The sequence below is a fragment of the Coregonus lavaretus genome (genome assembly GCF_964263955.1).
Source record: "Coregonus lavaretus genome assembly, chromosome: 2".
NCBI classification, from domain to species: Eukaryota; Metazoa; Chordata; class Actinopteri; order Salmoniformes; family Salmonidae; genus Coregonus; species Coregonus lavaretus.
This window is the reverse complement of record NC_139989.1, coordinates 85,803,678-85,827,461: the sequence shown is the minus strand read 5'-3', so window position 1 is coordinate 85,827,461 and position 23,784 is coordinate 85,803,678. Positions and strand designations below refer to the sequence as shown.

The window sequence follows — 23,784 nt, the reverse complement described above, 5'->3', positions numbered from 1 at the left end:
GCGTTTCTCTGTACTGCTTGACACATGGAGACTCAATGGAGGCACAGTGCAAAGTGCTCAAAGTAAGGCCCAAACAATTGTTTGTCAGGCTGGGATCTATAAAGCAGTATGTTCTTCAATTAGATGCCAACTAATATTCATACAGGGACAATAGGTGGGGCAGGAGGAAGAATGGTGTTCCTGATTTTCAGAGGAATTCCCCTTTTTTCTTTAGAGCTTCAGATTGAGATTGTTGTTATTCTCCAATATGTTTTTCTTCAGTGAGCCACTCTGGATTCTCCAAGGGGAATACTCCCTCTATTCTCCACTAGAGAGTTGTAGCGCCATGCTTTTGCTGGGAATTGTCCACTGTTGGTGTACATTTATTTGGTCCCCAAAATACCAAAATAAAAAGGTGTATTTGTCTAGTTTTACCTGAGTACCCAGTTAGCATCCATGTGGCTCATTTAAAAGTTTCAAAAAAAGAAAACGTACTCCTGAAGTTTCACCACAATAGGCTTCTTCAGACAATGGTACAAAAAGTAGCCAAACAAAGCCAAAGGAGAGTGATGAGCAGCAGCAGCATCATCAAACCAGCGAGGCCGCCGGCAAGCCCAACAGTGATGATGCTGCCGAGCTCCAGTTAGCTCCGTGTGCAGAGCCTACCCACCCTTCCACAAGCACCGCCAGGATAATGGCTCCACAGCCCCCTCCACCTCCGACTGTTCCTGACTATCTTGGAACAGAGGTGCCAGCCCAGATTAGCCTAGAATCCTACCGTAGCCGCAGGTTTTCTGTCCAAAAAACCTTCATTTAATAGCAACTGGTTCATAAGAAGAGATTGTCTGGAATACTCGCTTACTGAAGATGCTGCATTGCTGAAAGTTCTGCGTGGGGTCCATCTAATGGGAGATGGCTAACTAGTCTGTATTTTCCACTGATTCATATGGATACCAGTCCATACATTGGCTGTAAAAGTGGGTAAAAACAGAAAAGCATATAACTGTAGCTATGTGGTCTTTACTTGAGTGTGTTTCAGCAGGGTGAGGTCAGAGAGATGCTTCCAAGGCAGTATTTTTCTCAACTCATAAAATCCTTTACACAATCTGATGGGATGGATATTCAACCCCATTTAAATGACCATAAAGTCACAGATCTGTTCATGGCAATGCAGTTCATTTAATGATGTTAATATTTCTGTGAGCTTGTGTGGCCTACCGCTTCACGGTTGAGCCGTTATTGCTCCTAGATGTTTCCACTTCACAATAACAGCACTTAGAGTTGACCGGGGCAGCTCTAGCAGGGCAGGAATTTGACGAACTGACTTGTTGGAAAGGTGGCATCCTATGACGGTGCCACGTTGAAAGTCACTGAGCTCTTCAGTACGGTGTCATTCTACTGCCAATGTTTGTCTATGGAGATTGCATGGCTGTGTGCTCGATTTTATATACCTGTCAGCAACGGGTGTGGCTGAAATAGCCGAATCCACTAATTTGAAGGGTGTCCACATACTTTTATATATATAGTGTACATGCTCTCTCCTGCTACTGGTAGGCCTGTAACGTTATGGGAACTGATCTGAACAGGTTTAGGCTGGTCATCTAGGATATGTAGGCTATAGCTGAGGTATAGACCTCCATCTGTATCAGGACTAGGCTCCTGCTACTGTTACTGTTATAACGTTATGGGAACTGATCTGAACAGGTTTAGGCTGGTCATCTAGGATATGTAGGCTATAGCTGAGGTATAGACCTCCATCTGTATCAGGACTAGGCTCCTGCTACTGTTAGGTCTATAACGTTATGGGAACTGATCTGAACAGGTTTAGGCTGGTCATCTAGGATATGTAGGCTATAGCTGAGGTATAGACCTCCATCTGCATATCACTAACAAACCGCTGTTATATATTATAACCTAGCCTACTTTACATAATATAAATCTCCTACTTGTTGCAAAAATACTTTCTGAATGTATCAATGATTTCCCCTCAGATTTATCATGCCCGTTTTAGCCCATCTGTCTACATTCTCAGATTGAAAGACGGAAAGACAAAGAAACAACAAATGGCCGACTTTTAATGAATACAAATATGTGTGAGACATGGCCTTGTGTTGCTGCACTGTCTATAACTACCTTAACAAACAGTGACTTATTATTATTATTGACAGTGGAGAAGAGATGTCACAACCAGATGTTCATGTGATTGCATTAAATAGCCTGACTGTTTTTATAAATGTCTGTTAGTAAAAATTTTATTTCTAAGAGATCATGAGAAAAAGAGAACAATGGACATTCTAGAATTAGTTGTCACTGTGTTCACCACAACCAACATGCTGCATCTCTGTTTAGGGGTCAGTGGTCTAAAATGAGTCTCTCTGGGGAGAGAGAGGAGGGGGGCCCTGCCTCTAAAATGAGTCTCTCTGGGGAGAGAGAGGATGGGGGCCCTGCCTCTAAAATGAGTCTCTCTGGGGGACATGACACCAAAGCTAAGAGGTGAGATGACAATTTTGTTTAAGAATTCGTAAGTTTATTTCCAAAATGCTATATCCACAAATTTTTTCAGCAGAAATGATTGCCTTGGGTACCTTCAATATTACTGTGTACCTTCAATATTACTGTTCTCAGATTTCTTATTAATGGATTTGAGATGTATATAAAAATACATGTTTTTTTGGCTAAATGCTATATATCCATTGTTTAGCTGGAATGGAATGTTTGTATCCTGTATATTTGACTGAGATATGTGGTTGTCTCACCTAGATATCTTAACATGAATGCACTTACAGATGCCATATCTTAATTTGACCCAGTTTCTCACAGCAGGAAAAGAATCCTGCAGCAATAGGAAATGTAAATTATTATGTGCATTATAATTCATGAACATTTTTTGTAGTGGTCGGTAAATTTTTCATCAGGGCAAATCAAGTTTGACATTTTAAAAGTGGAAATTACAAACTCTAGAAGCATTTTTAAAGCTTGAATACACTACAATATGGCAACTGTATTGTAAGTCACTCTGGGCCCGGTTTCCCGATAGCGATGGAATTTAGGCTTACCAGTGTTTTAAGATGCATCTTTCCTACAACGGCTGAAGATGTAACATGTATTTCCCACGCACCACGCAGAGAGAACGGCTGAAGATGTAACATGTATTTCCCACGCACCACGCAGAGAGAACGGCTGAAGATGTAACATGTATTTCCCACGCACCACGCACCAGAGAGAACGGTCGCCAAGTGCGTTGTTGGAGCATGTCGTTATTTAGAGGATCGAAAGAAAGGGAGCGCTGCTCTTGGATCAGTTTTCTCCATTCAAATCTTTCCTTAACATTATAATTAGTTCACAATACTGATGACGGATCAGCTCCTAGAGAGATATTACCACCTACGGCTGCAAATATTGAGGCGGCTTATTCTAAATCACAGATTTGGCACATCATTGGGCACATGTTAGGCTACACATCATGAAATATATTGAGACAAATTACAGACAGTAGTCTACAAGTAGCAAAATAGAACTCAATTGATTGAACATGAAACGTATTTCAATATGATTGAAATAGGCCTGTAGCCTACTGTTTATATTGTAATGCAGTCATCTCGGTTTTCATTTGAAGCATCATTTTATACGTCGCTTGTTTGCATCAATTGCAATGACATTTGCAACTTTGTATTTGTAGTCAACTTTGTTCTGAATTTATCGGCGGTCACAGAGAGACGGATTAACCATGTGATTCTATGTTTAGCGGAGATCTTCTGTGTATAAAGTGACGCGGGAGGGCAAAAAAGCATCTAACGACGCACTCAGCTGTTCTACAAGTGGTCTGAGGCAGGTGTTAGAATATGAGCGTTTTCAAGTGCAACGTTAATAACGATGGTTTTGGGAAACAGCTCAGAGATTTAACAATGCTCCTACGAAGGTTCTAACGATTAACTTAGCCTTAAGATGCTTTTGGGATACCAGGCACTGGACAAAAACATCTGCTAAAGTCAAAGGTAAATGTTTTACATACAGATCTCATATTACTGGATTTTTTTTTATTTAAATTTTTTTATATTGATGTTACAAATGTATCATGTGTACAGTTCTTTATAAAAAATTTAGTTATTTGTTATATTTGACTGTGTAAAACCTAGCAGTACTACTTATTTATCTGAGAGTGAGGCAGATAATTAGTTGTCACTGTGTTAACCACAACCAACATGCTGTATATCTGTTTTTATTTTTTAAATTTTTATTTCACCTTTATTTAACCAGGTAAGCCAGTTGAGAACAAGTTCTAATTTACAACTGCGACCTGGCCAAGATAAAGTTTAGGGGTCAGTGGTCTAAAATGAGTCTGTCTGGGGAGAGAGAGGACCAATTTTCTACTCTGAGACGCTTTGTGGATATGGGCCCAGATCTCAAAATATTGTTTTAAAAAACAACGGATTTTTGTTTTACATAATAATAAAAAAAGAATATTACTAATGTAAGCCACTGTAAATACTTGGTTTAGTTTATTGTGTTGCTCTGCTCATGTCCGCGTTCTGGAACTGTCCGCGTCCCCGTACAGAACTGTCCGCGTCCACGTACGGTTTGGCGCCAAGCATATTGTCCAGTTACGCGCAGAGTTGTCTGAGGTGATCTTGGGGAACAACGATGGAGTTCATTACAGTGTTGAGACACCGAAGTTTATTGTTCAATTTGCTTTTTTGCGTAATGGTCAGTGACAGTATGAGTGTAGCCAGATCCTTTTCACTCGCTATCCTTGTTTCATCTTGTGGTTCACCGGATTTGTCATCATCCTCGAGGGACAGACGAACGACCTGCTAGCTAGCCAAGCTAGTCTGTACAGCTAGCTAAGCTAGCTACTCTACCAGCAGCATCCTAGTTATCCTGGCTACCACTACATCATCACCGGCTGCCTGCATTTCTTGTGGACCGATGGAGCTCCCTGGTTGTTTCTTCCACCTGTTAAATACCGTGGAGGGCTTCTCCCTCTCTCGTTGACGGATGCTGGCTTCCTACCCTCCCTCTGTCCGGTTCTCCTCTCTTCACTAGATGGATGGTAACTTTAGTGTTTAACCCCTCTGTGTCCAAGGACTGAACTTATGAATATTATTTTCGGGGCGCCTCAAGTGACATTTTTTACAACGTTTATTTCTGATAAAATTAGTTCATTGCATCCGCCATGGAGCCCAGTTTCATAATATTACCTGCTGTCCCTGGTTATGAAGTAATTGCGAAAAAACAGGCCTTATATTTGGGCATTTTTCACCCTACCAGCTCCTATTAGTTCTATTGAGCTCTGTGGCACCGACTCGCCTTCAGAACGTTCTATTCCCAGCCCATTGTTCTGCGTCACAATGCCAGCTTCACTATTGTTATCAATGAGACCTGCCTGCATTAACCCTGTAGGTTTACCTCAGGTAACTTATTATTACCAAGGTTACAGCTACTTGGTGAGCGTTAACCCTGTAGGTTTACCTCAGGTAACTTATTATTACCAAGGTTACAGCTACTTGGTGAGCATTAACCCTGTAGGTTTACCTCAGGTAACTTATTATTAACAAGGTTACTGCTACTTGGTGAGCGTTAACCCTGTAGATTTATCTCAGGTAACTTATTATTACCAAGGTCACGGCTACTTGGTGAGCGTTAACCCTGTAGGTTTACCTTAGGTAACTTATTATTAACAAGGTTACGGCTACTTGGTGAGGTTACGGCTACTTGGTGAGCGTTAACCCTGTAGGTTAACCATTTTCTAGATCCAAACTGCTACAGACCTATATCCATCCTGCCCTGCCTTTCGAAAGTATTTGAAAGCCAAGTTAACAAACAGATCACCGACCATTTCGAATACCACCGTACCTTCTCCGCTATGCAATCCGGTTTCCGAGCTGGTCATGGGTGCACTTCAGCCACGCTCAAGGTCCTAAACGATATTATAACCGCGATTGATAATAGACAGTTCTGTGCAGCCGTCTTCATCGACCTGGCCAAGGCTTTCGACTCTGTCAACCACCGCATTCTTATTGGCAGACTAAATAGCCTTGGTTTCTCAAATGACTGCCTCGCCTGGTTCACCAACTACTTCTCAGATAGAGTTCAGTGTGTCAAATCGGAGGGCCTGTTGTCTGGACCTATGGCAGTCTCTATGGGGGTGCCACAGGGTTCAATTCTTGGGCCGACACTTTTCTCCGTGTATATCAATGATGTCGCTCTTGCTGCTGGTGACTCTCAGATCCACCTCTACGCAGACGACACCATTTTGTATACATCTGGCCCTTCATTGGACACTGTGTTAACAAACCTCCAAATGAGCTTCAATGCCATACAACACTCCTTCAGTAGCCTCCAACTGCTCTTAAACACTAGTAAAACTAAATGCATGCTTTTCAATCGAACGCATCTGGCACCCGCCCACCCGACTAGAATCACCACTCTCGACGGGTCTGACCTAGAGTATGTGGACAACTACAAATACCTAGGTGTCTGGTTAGACTGTAAACTCTCCTTCCAGACTCACATAAAGAATCTCCAATCCAAAGTTAAATCTAGAATCGGCTTCCTATTTCGCAACAAAGCCTCCTTCACTCATGCTGCCAAACATGCCCTCGTAAAACTGACTATCCTACCGATCCTTGACTTCGGCGATGTCATTTACAAAATAGCCTCCAACACTCTACTCAGCAAATTGGATGTAGTCTATCACAGTGCCATCCGTTTTGTCTCCAAAGCCCCATACACTACCCACCACTGTGACCTGTACGCTCTTGTTGGCTGGTCCTCACTACATGTTCGTCGTCAAACCCACTGGCTCCAGGCCATCTATAAATCACTGCTAGGCAAATCCCCGCCTTATCTTAGCTCATTGGTCACCATAGCAGCACCCACCCGTAGTCTGCGCTCCAGCAGGTATATCTCACTGGTCATTCCCAAAGCCAACACCTCCTTTGGCCGCCATTCCTTCCAGTTCTCTGCTGCCAATGACTGGAACGAATTGCAAAAATCTCTGAAGCTGGAGACTCTTATCTCCCTCACTAACTTTAAGCATCAGTTGTCAGAGCAGCTTACCGATCACTGCAACTGTACACAGCCCATCTGTAATTAGCCCACCCAACTACCTCATCCCCATATTGTTATTTATTTTGCTCATTTGCACCCCAGTATCTCTATTTGCACATCATCTTCTGCACATCTATCACTCCAGTGTTAATACTAAATTGTAACTATTTTGCACTATGGTCTATTTATTGCCTTACCTCCATAACTTACTACATTTGCACAAACTGTATATATATTTTCTATTGTATTTTTGACTTTATGTTTTTTTTACCCCATATGTAACTCTGTGTTGTTGTTTTTATCGCACTGCTTTGCTTTATCTTGGCCAGGTCGCAGTTGTAAATGAGAACTTGTTCTCAACTGGCTTACCTGGCTAAATAAAGGTGAAATAAAATAAATAAATAAAAGGTTTACCTCAGGTAACTGATTATTAACAAGGTTACAGCTACTTGGTGAGCGCACACTGTTCACCTGAATACATATTGTGGTCACCAATAGTGAGGTGAGACACAGTTTAAGAGGCGATGGCTGGTGGATAGCCATCAAACATTAAACATTTTCTGGTCATGGTTAACCATATTTGTTTTAAGAAAAAAGTGTACAATCTAAACAAAACGCATGTCCCTGTCCTCTTTTTCAAGATGTGGGCGATTTAAACAGCCAGAAGACATTTTTAAATTAAGAAATAACCTTTTCTTTGAGGACTTGTTGTTTCTAAATGGCTGCTGGGTAATTTGATATGCATCGAAATCTTCGTTCGTAGGCATCAAATTGAGCGAATGCTGCTCAGGTTCACTGAGTTGCAAACCGAATGGGTATAATGGGGTGATTGTTGTCTAATCAGGTGGTCTAGCTAATGGATTTGTAGATCTGATGCAGTTGATACCTCAGATTATGAGACAAGCAAGTGTCTTGAATTAGTTATGTAGTACCCACATACGGCCACAAGGAGGAGCAAGAGTGCCATAAACCCATACTGTTTTTTGCCATATAAACCCTAAACCTAACAATCAATCAAATGTATTTATAAAGCCCTTTTTACACCAGCAGATGTCACAAAGTGCTATACAGAAACTCTTACCCTACTTATAACCTATTTTAGCCGTAACCCTAACCCCTAATTCTAGGGTAGGGTAGCCTAGAACACTTTTAGAAACTATTTTAGTAATAATATTATCTTAGTAAATACAATTATTATATTATTAAATAGCGTTTTGATTATTTTGTTGTTATTTTATTGTATGTATAATTGCAAGACAGAACACTTGATAAATAAGACACATTTGTTTTATTTTTAAATGTGGTTTGAATTGGTTGACCTAGTAACCTCTGTGTGAAAGTCCAGCAATTGGCGTGGGGCAGGTTTGAGACTGATCTAATACACTTTATTTCTCAGCTGCCTCACCAATGTCTGTAAGTGAATTACTAACTTTTAATTGCTAAATATTTCCAACAGATTGCAGCATAAGACCACGAAGCATCAGTTATAGGCTACAAGCAGCAATATGATTGACATAAAATAGCATGCAACCAAATACTATATGTCCCATGATTTTCTAAAATGGTCACTCATTACTTTAGTTAGCTATATATCTCGTATTAGGCCTGTGATGCTTTTGGAAGAGCAATTAAATAGTGACTATAGCAGGTGTTGAACCCCGGGTAAATAATCACTAGTCAGATGCTCCAACCTCAACCCTAGTATACATGCATTATGAAATATCTAATATTGCGATTAAACAACCTTTGGAATAGATAAGACAAGAGTGCGTCTTCCAGCCGGCCAATAAATTACATCATGTAACCCTCCCGGTAAGCAAATGTACCTCAACATGCCCCTCGCTTGTGCTAGAAGGCAGAGTGCTCGCTGCCGCTGACGGCACAAGCTTTTAGGAGTAAATAACCTATAGAGTAATAATAAACATCACAGTAATCTGTTAAATGCTTTTTCAGTCGTTCCTCTTGCATTAGCAGTGCTTCATATGCCTTCCCAGAAGACATTTTTTACATCAGCAGTTGTCACAAAGTGCTTATATAGAAACCCAGTCTAACACCCCAAAGAGCAAGCAATGCAGATGTAGAAGCACGGTGGCTAGGAAAAACTCCCTAGAAAGGCAGGAACCTAGGAAGAAACCTAGAGCGGAACCAGGGGGTCAACCATGTGATTCTATGCTTAGGGGAGATCTTCTGTGTTTAAAGTGACGCATGAAAAAAAAATAGTTTCTAACGATTCACAACTTTCTACATCTAACGACGCTGTTCTACAGAGTTCTATAGAGTTCTACAGAGTTCTATAGAGTTCTATAGAGTTCTATAGAGTTCTACAGAGTTCTACAGAGTTCTACAGAGTTCTACAGAGTTCTACAGAGTTCTATAGAGTTCTATAGAGTTCTATAGAGTTCTACAGAGTTCTACAGAGTTCTATAGATATGAGCGTTTTTCAAGTGCAACGTTAATAACAACGTTTTTTTGAACCAGCTCAGAGATTTAACAATGTTCCTACGAATGTTCTATCAATAAATTTAGCCTTAAGATGCTTTTGTATAAGAACATCTGCTAAATGACAAAAAGGTAATGTTTTACGTACAGATCTCATATTACTGTATTGAATTTTGTACATTTGGACAGATTTGTGTTAAAAAATGTAGTTATTTGTTACATTTGACTGTGTAAAACCTAGCAGTACTACTTATTTCTCTGAGAGTGAGGCAGATATATTAATACTGTGTAAAACCTAGCAGTACTACTTATTTCTCTGAGAGTGAGGAAGATATATTATTACAGTGTAAAAACTAGCAGTACTACTTATTTCTCTGAGAGTGAGGCAGATATATATTTTTACTGCGTAAAACCTAGCAGTACTACTTATTTCTCTGATAGTGAGGCAGATATATAGCATTTTGCAAAAAAACATGATTATTTGTCTGTCTGAAATGAAACCATCAAGTGATAGATTTTAAACAAATACATGTCTGTCGTTGAACAATCCCATGCCATGATTAGATAGTGAAAAAACACACCAATCTCTTTCATAATTTCTTTAAACAATAAAAGATAATTTACCAACATTTCTGAAAATTGATATATAGCGTTTTGGAATGAAACTCTTCTTATGTTTCCCCATCTGAGCTCAGAGTAGATGAGAGCTTGAATGTTTGTCTCTGTTGTGTTGAAGTCCAATCAAGCAGGAGAGACCAGCCTCCCCTGTACCCAGCTGTGTGTCCATGAAGAGTGACAAGTCTATGAATCTTCCTATAGTGTTTAGAGAGGGAGACTTTTCTAGTGAACAAAGGTAAGAAGAACTCATGGGTCACGGTCAGTGAGTTAAACAACACTGTCTCTAGTCATTTCTCCTCTCCCATTTTCCCATTTAATATTGTTGTTTTCATAATCCATAGGCTAAACCTTTTTTCCATTTTCATAGTCCTGAAACAATATTAAACAAACACAACATTCCCTCCCTGTGTCTGTGTGTGTGTGTGTGTGTGTGTGTGTGTGTGTGTGTGTGTGTGTGTGTGTGTGTGTGTGTGTGTGTACTCCCTGGATGAGGAGATGTAATCTGATGTTTTGTCCACAGAAACCAACAGGAGAGATCAGAGTCAGAGATTCTCAGTGGTCAGTCTTCCCAGAGTCATCAAACAGACCTAGCCTCCATATTCAGTGTATGTGGTCCTGTTATGTACATTTGTTTTTGTTTACCTCAAGTAAAGGTGATCTGTCAATCATTCATTCATGTGTTAATGAGAAAGCATTTAGTCTCTTGCTTAACTGTTTTACTTGATTTATTTCAGTTGCTTGAAGAGAATATTATGACATTTGTGAAGAACGAGCTGAAGATGTTCAAGAGGATTCTTAGTCCAGAACTCCCAGAAGGCTTTGAGAGTCAGAAGCAGGATAAGGAAGTGGTGGATGCTGAAGATGAGAAGCAGGAGAGCAGTGCCAGAGAGGGGGCTCTGAAGATCACACTGCACGTCCTGAGGAAAATGAACCAGAAGGAGCTTGCTGACACACTGGAGAAAAGTAAGAACTGTCTGCCTCATGTTGAATGCTGTTTATAACATTTAAAAGCTGTAGCTAAAGTACAGCTAAAGTAGCTGTGTAACTCACTGATATTGTAGCAGCCTTAACACAACACCTAGTGACCTCATCAAGTAGCAGAAGGGATGTGTTGTGTTGATTCATTTAGACAGAGAGAAGAAGAGAGACAGAGGAGAGAGAGAGAGAGAGAGAGAGAGAGAGAGAGAGAGAGAGAGAGAGAGAATACTCACACCAGTCTGTAATGCATTATGAAAACATTTATACAGTCAGTTGAGCGAAAAAATTATTATAATTTAAAATGTCATAACAGTCCTAGAATACTTTAGGCTTTAAATCAGACGTAATATTAATATCCTCTGTGTTATTTCTTCATTCAGATGAGCTTGCTGTGATTTGCCAACGTGAACTCAAATCTAATCTAAAGAAGAAGTTTCAATGTGTATTTGAAGGGATCGCTAAACAAGGAAACCCAACACTTCTCAATAAGATCTACACAGTGCTCTACATCACAGAGGGTGGAACAGGAGAGGTCAATAATGAACATGAGCTGGGACAGATTGAGACAACAACCAGGAAACAAGCAAGACCAGAGACTGCAGTCAAATGTAACGACATCTTCAAACCCTTAACTGGACAAGACAAACTTATCAGAACTGTGCTGACAAAGGGAGTCGCTGGCATTGGAAAAACAGTCTCTGTGCAGAAGTTCATTCTGGACTGGGCTGAAGGAAAAGCAAATCAGGATGTCCAATTTGTATTTTCATTCCCTTTTCGGGAGCTGAATTTGATGAAAAAGGAAAAACACACTTTGATTGAACTTCTCAATCACTTCTCAATGGAAACCAAAGAGTCAAGAATCTCCAACTACGACAAGTACAAAGTTCTGTTAATCTTTGATGGTCTGGATGAGTGCCGACTGCCCCTAGACTTCCAGAAGAACAAGATCTGTTGTGACGTCACAGAGTCAACCTCAGTGGATGTTCTGCTGACAAATCTCATCAAGGGAAATCTGCTTCCCTCTGCTCTCCTCTGGATAACTACCCGACCTGCAGCAGCCAATCAGATCCCTTCAGGGTGTGTTGACCAGGTGACAGAGGTACGAGGGTTCAATGACCCACAGAAGGAGGAGTACTTCAAGAATAGATTCAGTGATGAGGACCTGGCCAGCAGAATCATCTCACACATAAAGACATCAAGGAGCCTCCACATCATGTGCCACATTCCAGTCTTCTGTTGGATTTCTGCAACAGTCCTTGAACACATGTTGAGTACAGACAAGACAGAAGAGATGCCCAAGACTCTGACTGAGATGTACTCACACCTTGTGGAGTTTCATACCAAACAGAAGAATGAAAAGTATCTTGTGAAAGAAGAGACAGGTCCACACTGGAATAAAGAGAGCATTCTGTCACTGGGAAAACTGGCTTTTCAACAGCTTGTGAAGGCCAACCTGATTTTCTATGAAGAAGACCTGAAAGAGGCTGGCATTGATGTCAATGAAGCCTCAGTGTACTCAGGATTGTGCACTCAGCTCTTTAAAGAGGAATGTGTGCTGTACCAGGACAAGGTGTACTGCTTCGTGCATCTGAGCATTCAGGAGTTTCTGGCTGCTGTATATGTGTTCCTCTCATTCATCAACAACAATGAAAATCTAATGGCCAAACATCAATCAACGTCCAGTAACTTTTCTGTGAGGATCAGACACAAGCATAAAGTTACCTTCTACAAGAGTGCTGTGGATAAAGCCTTACAAAGTGAGACAGGAAACCTGGACCTGTTCCTCCGATTCCTTCTGGGCCTTTCACTGGAGTCCAATCAGAAGCACTTACGAGGTCTACTGACAAAGACAAGAAGCAGCTCACAGAGCCATGAAGAAACAGTCAAGTACATCAAGGAGAAGATCAGGGAGAATCCCTCTCCAGAGAGGTGCATCAATCTGTTCCACTGTCTGAATGAACTGAATGACCATTCTCTAGTGGAGGAGATCCAAAGCTACCTGAGATCAGGAAGTCTCTCAAAAGCCAAACTCTCACCTGCACAGTGGTCAGCTCTGGTCTTTGTGTTGCTGACTTCAGAAAAGGAGCTGGATGTGTTTGACCTGAATAAATACTCCAGATCAGAGGAAGGTCTTCTGAGGCTGCTGCCAGTGGTCAAAGCCTCCAGAGCTGCTCTGTGAGTACATAAAATGACATTTAAGTACTAATCATTAGGAAGAAATATTCAGTTTAGAGAAAAATATATATTATAATATGTATGTAATATATGATATTATATTGAAAAACTTACTGAATCAATGCATTGATGTTCACATTAGTATAACAATATGACCATAAAATTCTAGGAGACGGAAGATTCATCTATATGTTGTTTAAGAGAATAAATCAAATGCATCTGCCATTGTCCTTCTACACTACTGGTGTTAAATTAACAGTGTGTTTGTGAAATCATGATGATGTCTTTGCAGGCTGTCATTCTGTGGACTCACAGAGGAAGGCTGTGCTTCTCTGGCCTCAGCTCTGAAGTCAAACCCCTCACACCTGAGAGAGCTGGATCTGAGTAACAATGTCATGAAGGATACAGGAGTGATGCTGCTCTCTGCTGTCCTGGGGAATCCCCACTGTAAACTGGAGACTCTGAGGTCAGTATTCCTGTATCACTCAATGAACACACACTCATTGGACACACACACACACACACAATAATTAATTTAGTAGTGTTTAGAAACATGTTATCTACTGTTAATAATGATACATTAATTCATGTATATACAGTACCAGTCAAAAGTTTGGACACACCTACTCATTCAAGGGTTTGTCTTAATTTTTTCCATTGTAGAATAATAGTGAAGACATCAAAACTATGGAATAACAAATATGGAATAATGTAGTAACCAAAAAAGTGTTAAACAAATGAAAATATATTTTATATTTGAAATTCTTCAAATAGCCACCCTTTGTCTTGATGACAGTTTTGCACACTCTTGGCATTCTCTCAACCAGCTTCACCTGGAATGCTTTTCCAACAGTCTTGAAGGAGTTCCCACATATGCTGAGCACTTGTTGGCTGCTTTTCCTTCACTCTGCCGTCCGACTCATCCCAAACCATCTCAATTGGGTTGAGGTCGGGTGATTATGGAGGCCAGGTCATCTGATGCAGCACTCAATCCCTCTCCTTACACAGTCTGGAAGTGTGTTGGGTCATTGTCCTGCTGAAAAACAAATGATAGTCCCACTAAGCCCAAACCAGATGGGATGGCGTATCGCTGCAGAATGCTGTGGTAGCCATGCTGGTTAAGTGTGCCTTGAATTCTAAATAAATCACAGACAGTGTCACCAGCAAAGCACCCCCACACCATAACACCTCCTCCTCCATGCTTTACGGTGGGAACTACACATGCCGAGATCATCCGTTCACCCACACCGCTTCTCACAAAGACACGGCGGTTGGAACCAAAAATCTCAAATTTGGACTCCAGGCCAAAGGACAAATGTCCACCTGTGTAATGTCCATTGCTCGTGATTCTTGGCCCAAGCAAGTCTCTTCTTATTATTGGGGTCCTTTAGTAGTGGTTTCTTTGCAGCAATTCGACCATGAAAGCCTGATTCACACAGTCACCTCTGAACAGTTGATGTTGAGATGTGTCTGTGACTTGAACTTTGTGATGCATTTATTTGGGCTGCAATTTCTGAGGCTGGTAACTCTGATGAACTTATCCTCTGCAGCAGAGGTAACTTTGGGTCTTCCATTCCTGTGGCGGTCCTCATGAGAGCCAGTTTCATCATAGTGCTTGATATTTTTAACGACTGCACTTGAAGAAACTTTAAAAGTTGTTGAAATGTTCCGTATTGACTGACCGTCATGTCTTAAAGTAATGATGGACTGTCATTTCTCGTAGCTTATTTGAGAAGTTCTTGCCATAAATGGACTTGGTCTTTTACCAAATAGGGCTATCTTCTGTATACCCCCCCTACCTTGTCACAACACAACTGATTGGCTCAAACGCATTAAGAAGGAAAGAAATTCCACAAATTAACTTTTAAGAAGGCACATCTGTTAATTGAAATGCATTCCAGGTGACTACCTCATGAAGCTGGTTGAGAGAATGGCAAGAGTGTGCAAAGCTGTCATCAAGGCAAAGGGTGGCTATTTGAAGAATCTAAAATCTAAAATATATTTAGATTTGTTAAACACTTTTTTGGTTACTACATGATTCCATATGTGTTATTTCATAGTTTTGATGTCTTCACTATTATTCTACAATGTCAAAAATAGTAAAAATGAAGAAAACCCCTTGAATGTGTAGGTGTCCAAACTCTCGACTAGTAGTAGTGTGTATATATAAATATATGAATAGATATGGCAGGTTTCAGGACTCTGATGTATCTGAAAATTTTGAAAAAATATATTTTCACCACCAAAGAATTGCAGTGTGGTTTTAATATGATTTGACTCTTTGCAGACTGTCACGCTGTCTAGTCACAGAGGAAGGCTGTTCTTCTCTGGTCTCAGCTCTGAAGTCAAACCCCTCACACCTGAGAGAGCTGGATCTGAGTAACAATGACCTGAAGGATTCAGGAGTGAAGCTGCTCTCTGCTGGACTGGGGAATCCCCACTGTAAACTGGAGACTCTGAGGTCAGTATTCCTGTAGTTGGTCAACAAGTGATAACTGTTCACCAGATCCACATGTGTTTACCAGGCACACATAGTCCACACCATATGTGTTTGGACAGTGAAGCTTACAGTTTTACATTTGGTGCTATGCTCCAGCATCTTGGATTTTAGATATAATGTTTCATATTAGGTGACAGTACAGAATGTCACCTTTTATTTGAGGGTATTCATACATATCTGTGTTACTGTTTTGAAATGTAAGCACTTTATGTATCTAGTTCTCCCATTTGAAAAAGTCGTAATAATTTGTACATATTCACTTATATTGTATTAAAGTAGTCATAAGTTTAGTATTTGGTCCCATATTCCTTACCCACAGTGATTACATCAAGCTTGTGATTCTACAAACTTGTTGAATACATTTGCAGTTTGTCTTGGTTGTGTTTTAGATTATGTTTTTCCTAATAGAAACTGAATGGTGAATAATGTCCTGTCATTTTGGACTCACTTCACTTGCATTGTCAGTAAGAATAGAAGATGTTTCTGAACACTTCTACATTCATGTGGATGCTACCATGATTATGAATAATCATGAATGAATGGTGAATGATGATGAATGAGAAAGTTACAGAGGAACAAGGATCATACCCCCTCTGTTATTGGTAATGGTGAGAGGTTAGCATGTTTTGTTGTAGCCTCTGTAACTTTCTCACTCATTATTATTCATGATTCATTCATGATTTTTCTAAATCATGGCATCATCAGGATTCAGTTAGTAGTGTTTAGAAACATGTTATCTACTCACTTAGACAGAAAATTACTCCAGTCATCATCCACCATTCAGTTACTATCGGGCAAAACATAACCCAAAACACAACCAAAACAAACTGTAAATGCAACCAACGAGTTTGGGACCAAATACTAAACTTTTGACTACTTTAATACACTATGAGTGAATTTATCAAAATACTTATGACTTCTTCAAAAGTGGGGGACTAGATACATAAAGTGCTTTCATTTCTAAATGGTGAAACAGATATGTATTCAAATACCCTCAAATAAAAGGTGACATTATATACTGTCACCTCATATGAAACATTTGATCTCAAATCCAAAATGCTGGAGTATAGAGCCACATTTAAAATGTTAGCTTCACTGTCAAAATAGATATGGTGTGGACTGTATACTCAATACAATCTACCGTAATTTTCGGACTATAAGCCGCGCCTTTTTTCAAATTTTTCGACCCCTGCGGCTTATATAACGGTGCGGCTAATGTATGGATTTTTACAGCTAACGGCCACTAGAAGACCTCCTAAATCTATGGATTTTACAGGTTACATTCCACCAACTTTAACTCTATGGGCTCTATGACCGGTCCGCGCCCCCCACCTTTAAGCGGCGGGCTCCAGCAGGAAAAGCTGGTGGCCGGAAAAGAGTGAGACAGGTAGCGCGCAAAAGTAAAAGTGGAACCGAGAGTGGTACGAGAGACAGAACGAGAGACAGAACGAGAGCAAGACAGTTTGTGCAAAGGAAGTTTTCATGCACAAACCCTCATTATGGAAAACAAACGTAGAAATGCATATGATGCAGCTTTTAAGTTAAAGGCAGTCAATCTGGCTGTAAAAGAAGGAAATAGAGCTGCTGCATGTAGCCTTGGCATCAATGAGTCAATTGTGAGACGTTGGAGACGCCAGCGGGAAGAACTGTCTCAATGCAAAAAGTCAAAAAAAGCTTTCAGAAGTAATAAAAGCAGATGGCCCGAACTTGAAGACTTTCTTGAAGATTGGGTGAACACACAGAGAGCAGACGGCCGAGGTGTTTCCACCGTGCAGATCCGACTGAAAGCTGAAACAGTCGCCACCGAAATGAAAATAGAAAATATTGAATGGCATCTCCTTTAAAGTCAACAAGAAAGGGTGGATGATGGAAAGCGTAATGAATGAGTGGCTGAATGAGTGGCTGAATGAGTGGCTGAATGAGTGGCTGAATGAGTGGCTGAATGAGTGGCTGAATGAGTGGCTGAATGAGTGCTACGTCAAGCGCCCTGGGGGATTCTTTCGCCCAAAAAAAGCTTTGCTCGTTTTGGACAGCATGAGGGCCCATATAACGGATTATGTGAAAGCAGCCATCAAGAGCACAAACTCCATTCCAGCTGTGATTCCTGGGGGCACAACGAAGCATCTGCAGCCACTCGACATCAGTGTCAATCGTGCATTCAAAGTGGCACTACGCGTTCAGTGGGAGGCGTGGATGACTAGCGGCGATAAATCATTCACCAAAACTGGTCGCATGCGAAAAGCAACATTCGCTCAAGTTTGCGAGTGGATCCTGATAGCGTGGAGGAGTGTCAAAACATCCACGATCATTAACGGGTTCCGAAAGGCTGGACTGCTGCGTGATGAAGAGGAGGACGCCGCCACAGCTGAGGCCCTTCAGAGGCTGTTCGATTCCGACAGTGACGAAGAGGAGTTCGTTGGTTTTGAGAGCGTCAACGAAGGAGGAGAGGAGAGTGGCTGACGAAGCCACCCTGAGCCTGTTCGTTTCCGACACTGAAGATGAGGACTTTGGTGGTTTTAGTACGCAGGAAGAAGACGGAGATGAGGATTAATGACTTGACTTTTCTGGTTACAGCCGTGTACTGCACCTTAGCCTAAAAGATGAAGACGAGGATTAATGACTTTTCTGGTAGGCTGATTACCGTATATTTTAAGCAGCCGTGTTGCTGCAACTTTAGGTTTACGCGCTTACTGTCGTGTTACAGGCACTTTATTTTGCACTTTAAAAAAAACACATTTAATTTAGCCATTGATATTGCCTCGTCAAGCGCTGTAAGCTTTGTTTTTTGTTATGGTACTACTGTAGGCTATAATGTAGATAAATATTCAAAGATGTGCACACTTTTTCAAGGTTTTTCAAAAAGAACCAAAGTTAAGTGGTTAAATGATTGTGACGCTATTAACTAATTTTGCTGGAATACGTTATGCAAATATGCAACTTGTTTGTTGAAATGTTAATAAATGGGAGCTTCCTCAAGCAGCCATCTCTTTCCCGACAATCCCCTCTGTGCACGAACCCTTACATATGGTAATTAAACATTAAAACACCTGCGGCTTATAGTCCAGTGCGGCTTATATATGTACACATCATTCAATTTAGCTGCTGCGGCTTATACTCCGGTGCGCCTTATAGTGCGGAAAATACGGTAAATCTGATACCTCACTGTCGGTATTTTGACTGATACTGCTTTTTAAACTGGTCTGTTCATTCAACTCAAATATTAGTACTATACATGTTTCTCTCTACAAGCAATATTATGATCATTTCTAATAATGATACATTCATTTAAGAATGGATATGGCAGGTTTCAGGACACTGATATATCTGAATATGTTGTAAAAATATACTGCCACAATTTTCACCACCAAAGAATAACAGTGTGGTTTTAATATGATTTGACTCTTTGCAGGCTGTCACGCTGTCTAGTCACAGAGGAAGGCTGTGCTTCTCTGGTCTCAGCTCTGTGGTCAAACCCCTCACACCTGAGAGAGCTGGACCTGAGTATCAATGACCTGAAGGATTCAGGAGTGAAGCTGCTCTCTGCTGTACTGGGGAATCCCCACTGTAAACTGGAGACTCTGAGGTCAGTATTCCTGTAGTTGGTCAACAAGTGATAGCTGTTCACCAGATCCACATGTGTTTACCAGGCACACATAGTCCACACCATATGTGTTTGGACAGTGAAGCTTACAGTTTTACATTTGGTGCTATGCTCCAGCATTTTGGATTTGAGATAGAATGTTTCATATTAGGCAACAGTATATAATGTCACCTTTTATTTGAGGGTATTTTCATACATATCTGTTTTACTGTTTAGAAATGAAAGCACTGTATGTATCTAGTTCTCCCATTTGAAAAAGTCGTAATAATTTGGACACATTCTCTTATATTGTATTAAAGTAGTCATAAGTTTAGTATTTGGTCCCATATTCCTTACCCACAGTGATTACATCAAGCTTGTGATTCTACACACTTGTTGAATGCATTTGCAGTTTGTTTTAGTTGTGTTTTTGGATGATGTTTTTCCCAATAGAAACTGAATGGTGAATAATGTCCTGTCATTTTGGAGTCACTTCACTTGTATTGTCAGTAAGAATAGAAGATGTTTCTGAACACTTCTACATTCATGTGGATGCTACCATGATTATGAATAATCATGAATGAATCGTGAATGATGATGAATGAGAAAGTTACAGAGGAACAAGGATCATACCCCTTCTGTTATTGGTAATGGTGAGAGGTTAGCATGTTTTGTTGTAGCCTCTGTAACTTTCTCATTAATTATTATTCATGATTCATTCATGATTTTTCTTCATGTCATTATCAGGATTCATTTAGTAGTGTTTAGAAACATGTTATTTACTCACTTAGACAGAAAATTACTCCAGTCATCATCCACCATTCAGTTTCTATTGGACAAAACATAACCCAAAACACAACCAAAACAAACTGCAAATGCATCCAACGAGTTTGAGACCAAATACTAAACTCTTGACTACTTTAATACACTGTGTGTGAATTGGTCAGAATACTTATGACTTCTTCAAATGGGGGGACTAGATACATAAAATGATTCATTTCTAAACGGTGAAACAGATATATATGAAAATACCCTCAAATAAAAGGTGACATTATATACTGTCACCTCATATGAAACATCTGATCTGAAATCCAAAATGCTGGAGTATAGATACACATCTAAAATGTTAGCTTCCCTGTCAAAATAGATATGGTGTGGACTGTATACTCAATACAATCTAAATCTGATACCTCACTGTCTGTCTTTTGACTGATACTGCTTTTTAAACTGCTCTGGTCAGTCTACTCAAATATTTGGACTATACATTTTTCTCTCTACAAGCAAAACTTTGATAATTTGTCATTTCTAATAATGAAACATCCATTTATGAATAGATAGAGCAGGTTTCAGGACACTGATTTAACTGAAAATGTTGAAAAATATACTGCCAATATCTTCCCCACCAAAGAATAGCAGTGTGGTTTTAATATGATTTGACTCTTTGCAGGCTGTCAGGCTGTCTAGTCACAGAGAAAGGCTGTGCTTCTCTGGTCTCAGCTCTGAAGTCAAACCCCTCACACCTGAGAGAGCTGGACCTGAGCTACAATCACCCAGGAGACTCAGGAGTCAGACTGCTCTCTGCTGGACTGGAGGATCCACACTGCAGACTGGAGAAACTCAAGTATGTAGAGGGTTTATGTCAATGTTCATATCAGACATGTTGGAGTTATCAGGCTGGTTAAGACAAACATGCTGACCAACACTTGGACTAAGTTATATAAAGACTGTGTGTGTGTGTCCGGTGTGTGTGTGTGTGTGTGTGTGTGTGTGTGTGTGTGTGTGTGTGTGTGTGTGTGTGTGTGTGTGTGTGTGTGTGTGTGTGCAGTGTGTGTGTGTGTGTGTGTGTGTGTGTGTGTGTCCAGTGTGTGTGTGTGTGTGTCCAGTGTGTGTGTGTGTGTCCAGTGTGTGTGTGTGTGTCCAGTGTGTGTGTGTGTGTCCATTGTGTGTCTGTGTCCAGTGTGTGTGTGTGTCCAGTGTGTGTGTGTGTGTCTGGACACACACACACACTGGACCCACACATACACACACACTCGACACACGCACACACACGCTGGACACACACACACACACACAAACACGCTGGACACACACACACACACTGAACACACACACACACACAGGACACACACACTGCACACACACATACACTAGACACACAAACACACACACCCACTAGACACATACAAATAAAGGACACACACACACACACACTGGACACTCACACACACACTTGGACAAAGTTATATGTTGACTGTGTGTGTGTGTGTGTGTGTGTGAGTGTGTGAGTGTGTGTGTGTGAGTTCACGTGTATCCCTCAATGACTGTCTGTTCTTCTGCTTACCGCTACAGTGTGGAACATGGTGGAGAGAACACAATGAAACCTGGACTTAGAAAATGTGAGTGTTGACTGCTGTGAAGAATATGACTAAGAATAAGTCTTAATTCAAGTGAAGTCAAAGTCAAAGACCACCATCATTACTTACTTGGTCATATTAAATATCAGCTGTAGTTCTACAGAAGCACAAATCAGGGACACCAACGTTTACAAAGAGTTGCATTGACAATGTGTGTGTGTGTGTGTGTCCAGTGTGTGTGTGTGTGTAATTAATGGGAATAAGTTACCTTAACTTCTCCTTTTGATACCTAGAAACATCTACATTAAATGAATTAGTGAAAAGTGAGTTAACATTCTAATGTGAATGATGATGATTTCTAATATTGTGTCTGGTTTCATCCATCAGATGTCTGTGATCTCACACTGGACCTAAACACAGTAAACAGACTCCTCTCTCTGTCTGAGGAGAACAGAAAGGTGACATGGAGGAGAGAGGAGCAGCCGTATCCTGATCACCCAGAGAGATTTGAGGACTGTAGACAGGTGCTGTGTAGAGAGGGTCTGACTGGGCGCTGTTACTGGGAGGTAGAGTGGAGTGGGAGAGGGGCTGTTATAGGAGTGGCATATAAAGGAATCAGCAGGAGAGGATGGGGTAATGACTGTGGGATTGGATGTAATGACAAGTCCTGGAGTCTGATCTGCTCTGACAACGGTTACTCTGCCAGGCACAATAATAAGTCCACTACCATAGACGTCCCCTCCTCCAGCTCCCACAGAGCAGGAGTGTATCTGGACTGGCCAGCCGGCACTCTGTCCTTCTACAGAGTCTCCTCTGACACACTGACCCACCTGTACACATTCCACTCCACATTCACTGAGCCCCTCTATCCAGGGTTTTGGGTTTGGAGTGACTCCTCAGTGTCCCTGTAAATAATAACCATGGTAACACTGACACACACACACTGGACACACACACTGGACACACACACACACACACTGGACACACACAAACACACACACACACACACACACACACACACACACACACACACTGGACACACACACACACACACACACACACACTGGACAAATACACACACTGGACACACACACACACACACACACACACTAGACACACACACACAAACACACACAATGGTCACACTGGACATACACACACACACACACTGGACACACACACACTGTACACAAACACACACACACTGGACACACACACTGGACACACACACACACTGGACACACACACACACACACACCGGACACACACACACACACATATACACTGGACACACACACACTGTACAAATAAACACACACACACACACACTGGACACACACACACACTGGACACACACACACAATGGACCAGGGACGGCTTGTTCAATAGGGCGATATGGGCGACGCACTGCCAAACGGGAAAAGGAAGGGATTTTTTTTCTAATCAATTATATCACGGCAACAGTAGTTATCAGTGTTCTAATCTGATCTGACTGCCACTAAATGTCAAATCAGGCTAAAGTCGTGCTTCAAATGGCCCCGCCCGTTTTTGGGGCGATTTCAGTCAAGTTGAAAATCGCCCAGAAGTCTGTCATAGACTCTGATGTAAAATCTATTTTTTTCAAATTTCAAAGCTTTCAATACATTCTCTATGGGTGTCTGAGGGCTTGCACTTACGCGCTTTCGTCATACGTGACGTAACCATGAACGTAACTAAGAAAATAGCGGCTAGCAGCGTCTCTGTTGCGACCTGCAGTGTGGCGTTATCTTATGTTTTTAATTTGTACACTTAGTGGCGTTATTTTATGTTTTTAATTTGTACACTTAGTTTACAAACATTCTGCCAACCATGGATTTCCAGTGGTGGGTTTTGGACTGATCTTGTTGATCGTGTACATACCCGCTACGAACGGACTAAATAATGAAAACGCTGCTGGCAGCGGAATCCAATACAGCTGGGAGACTTGGCTGGATGACAGAGACAGTCACAGGGAAAATCGATCCTGGTAAGAGAGCGACTCTGTACCCCCGACATTGAACTGCTTTCTGTGTCACTGCAACCTCACTATCTGCCCCGTGAGTTCCCCCAATTGTTTGTTACCGTTGTGTACT

At 41.1% G+C, this 23,784-nt stretch overlaps 2 protein-coding genes across 2 annotated transcripts in view; both read left to right on the top strand.

The window, feature by feature from the left end:
- LOC311140987 (NACHT, LRR and PYD domains-containing protein 12-like) overlaps positions 1-23,020 on the top strand; it is a 76,228-nt gene extending 53,208 nt beyond the window's left edge. Inside the window, exons 13-16 of the mRNA XM_084176256.1 lie at positions 15,527-15,583; positions 20,767-20,940; positions 21,669-21,715; positions 22,061-23,020. Of these exons, the coding sequence (XP_084032382.1) occupies positions 15,527-15,583; positions 20,767-20,940; positions 21,669-21,715; positions 22,061-22,584 (802 nt within the window). The 3' untranslated portion in view covers positions 22,585-23,020. The remainder of the gene's footprint in view (positions 1-15,526; positions 15,584-20,766; positions 20,941-21,668; positions 21,716-22,060) is intronic.
- Positions 10,505-13,243, top strand: LOC311099519 (NLR family CARD domain-containing protein 3-like; the record flags this gene model as incomplete). The annotated part of the gene is made up of 3 exons (XM_084140221.1): positions 10,505-10,691; positions 10,821-11,049; positions 11,445-13,243. Exons 2-3 carry the CDS (start codon positions 10,839-10,841, stop codon positions 13,241-13,243), a joined length of 2,010 nt encoding a protein of 669 aa, XP_083996347.1. The 5' UTR covers positions 10,505-10,691; positions 10,821-10,838.
- Positions 23,021-23,784: the final 764 nt, after the last annotated feature.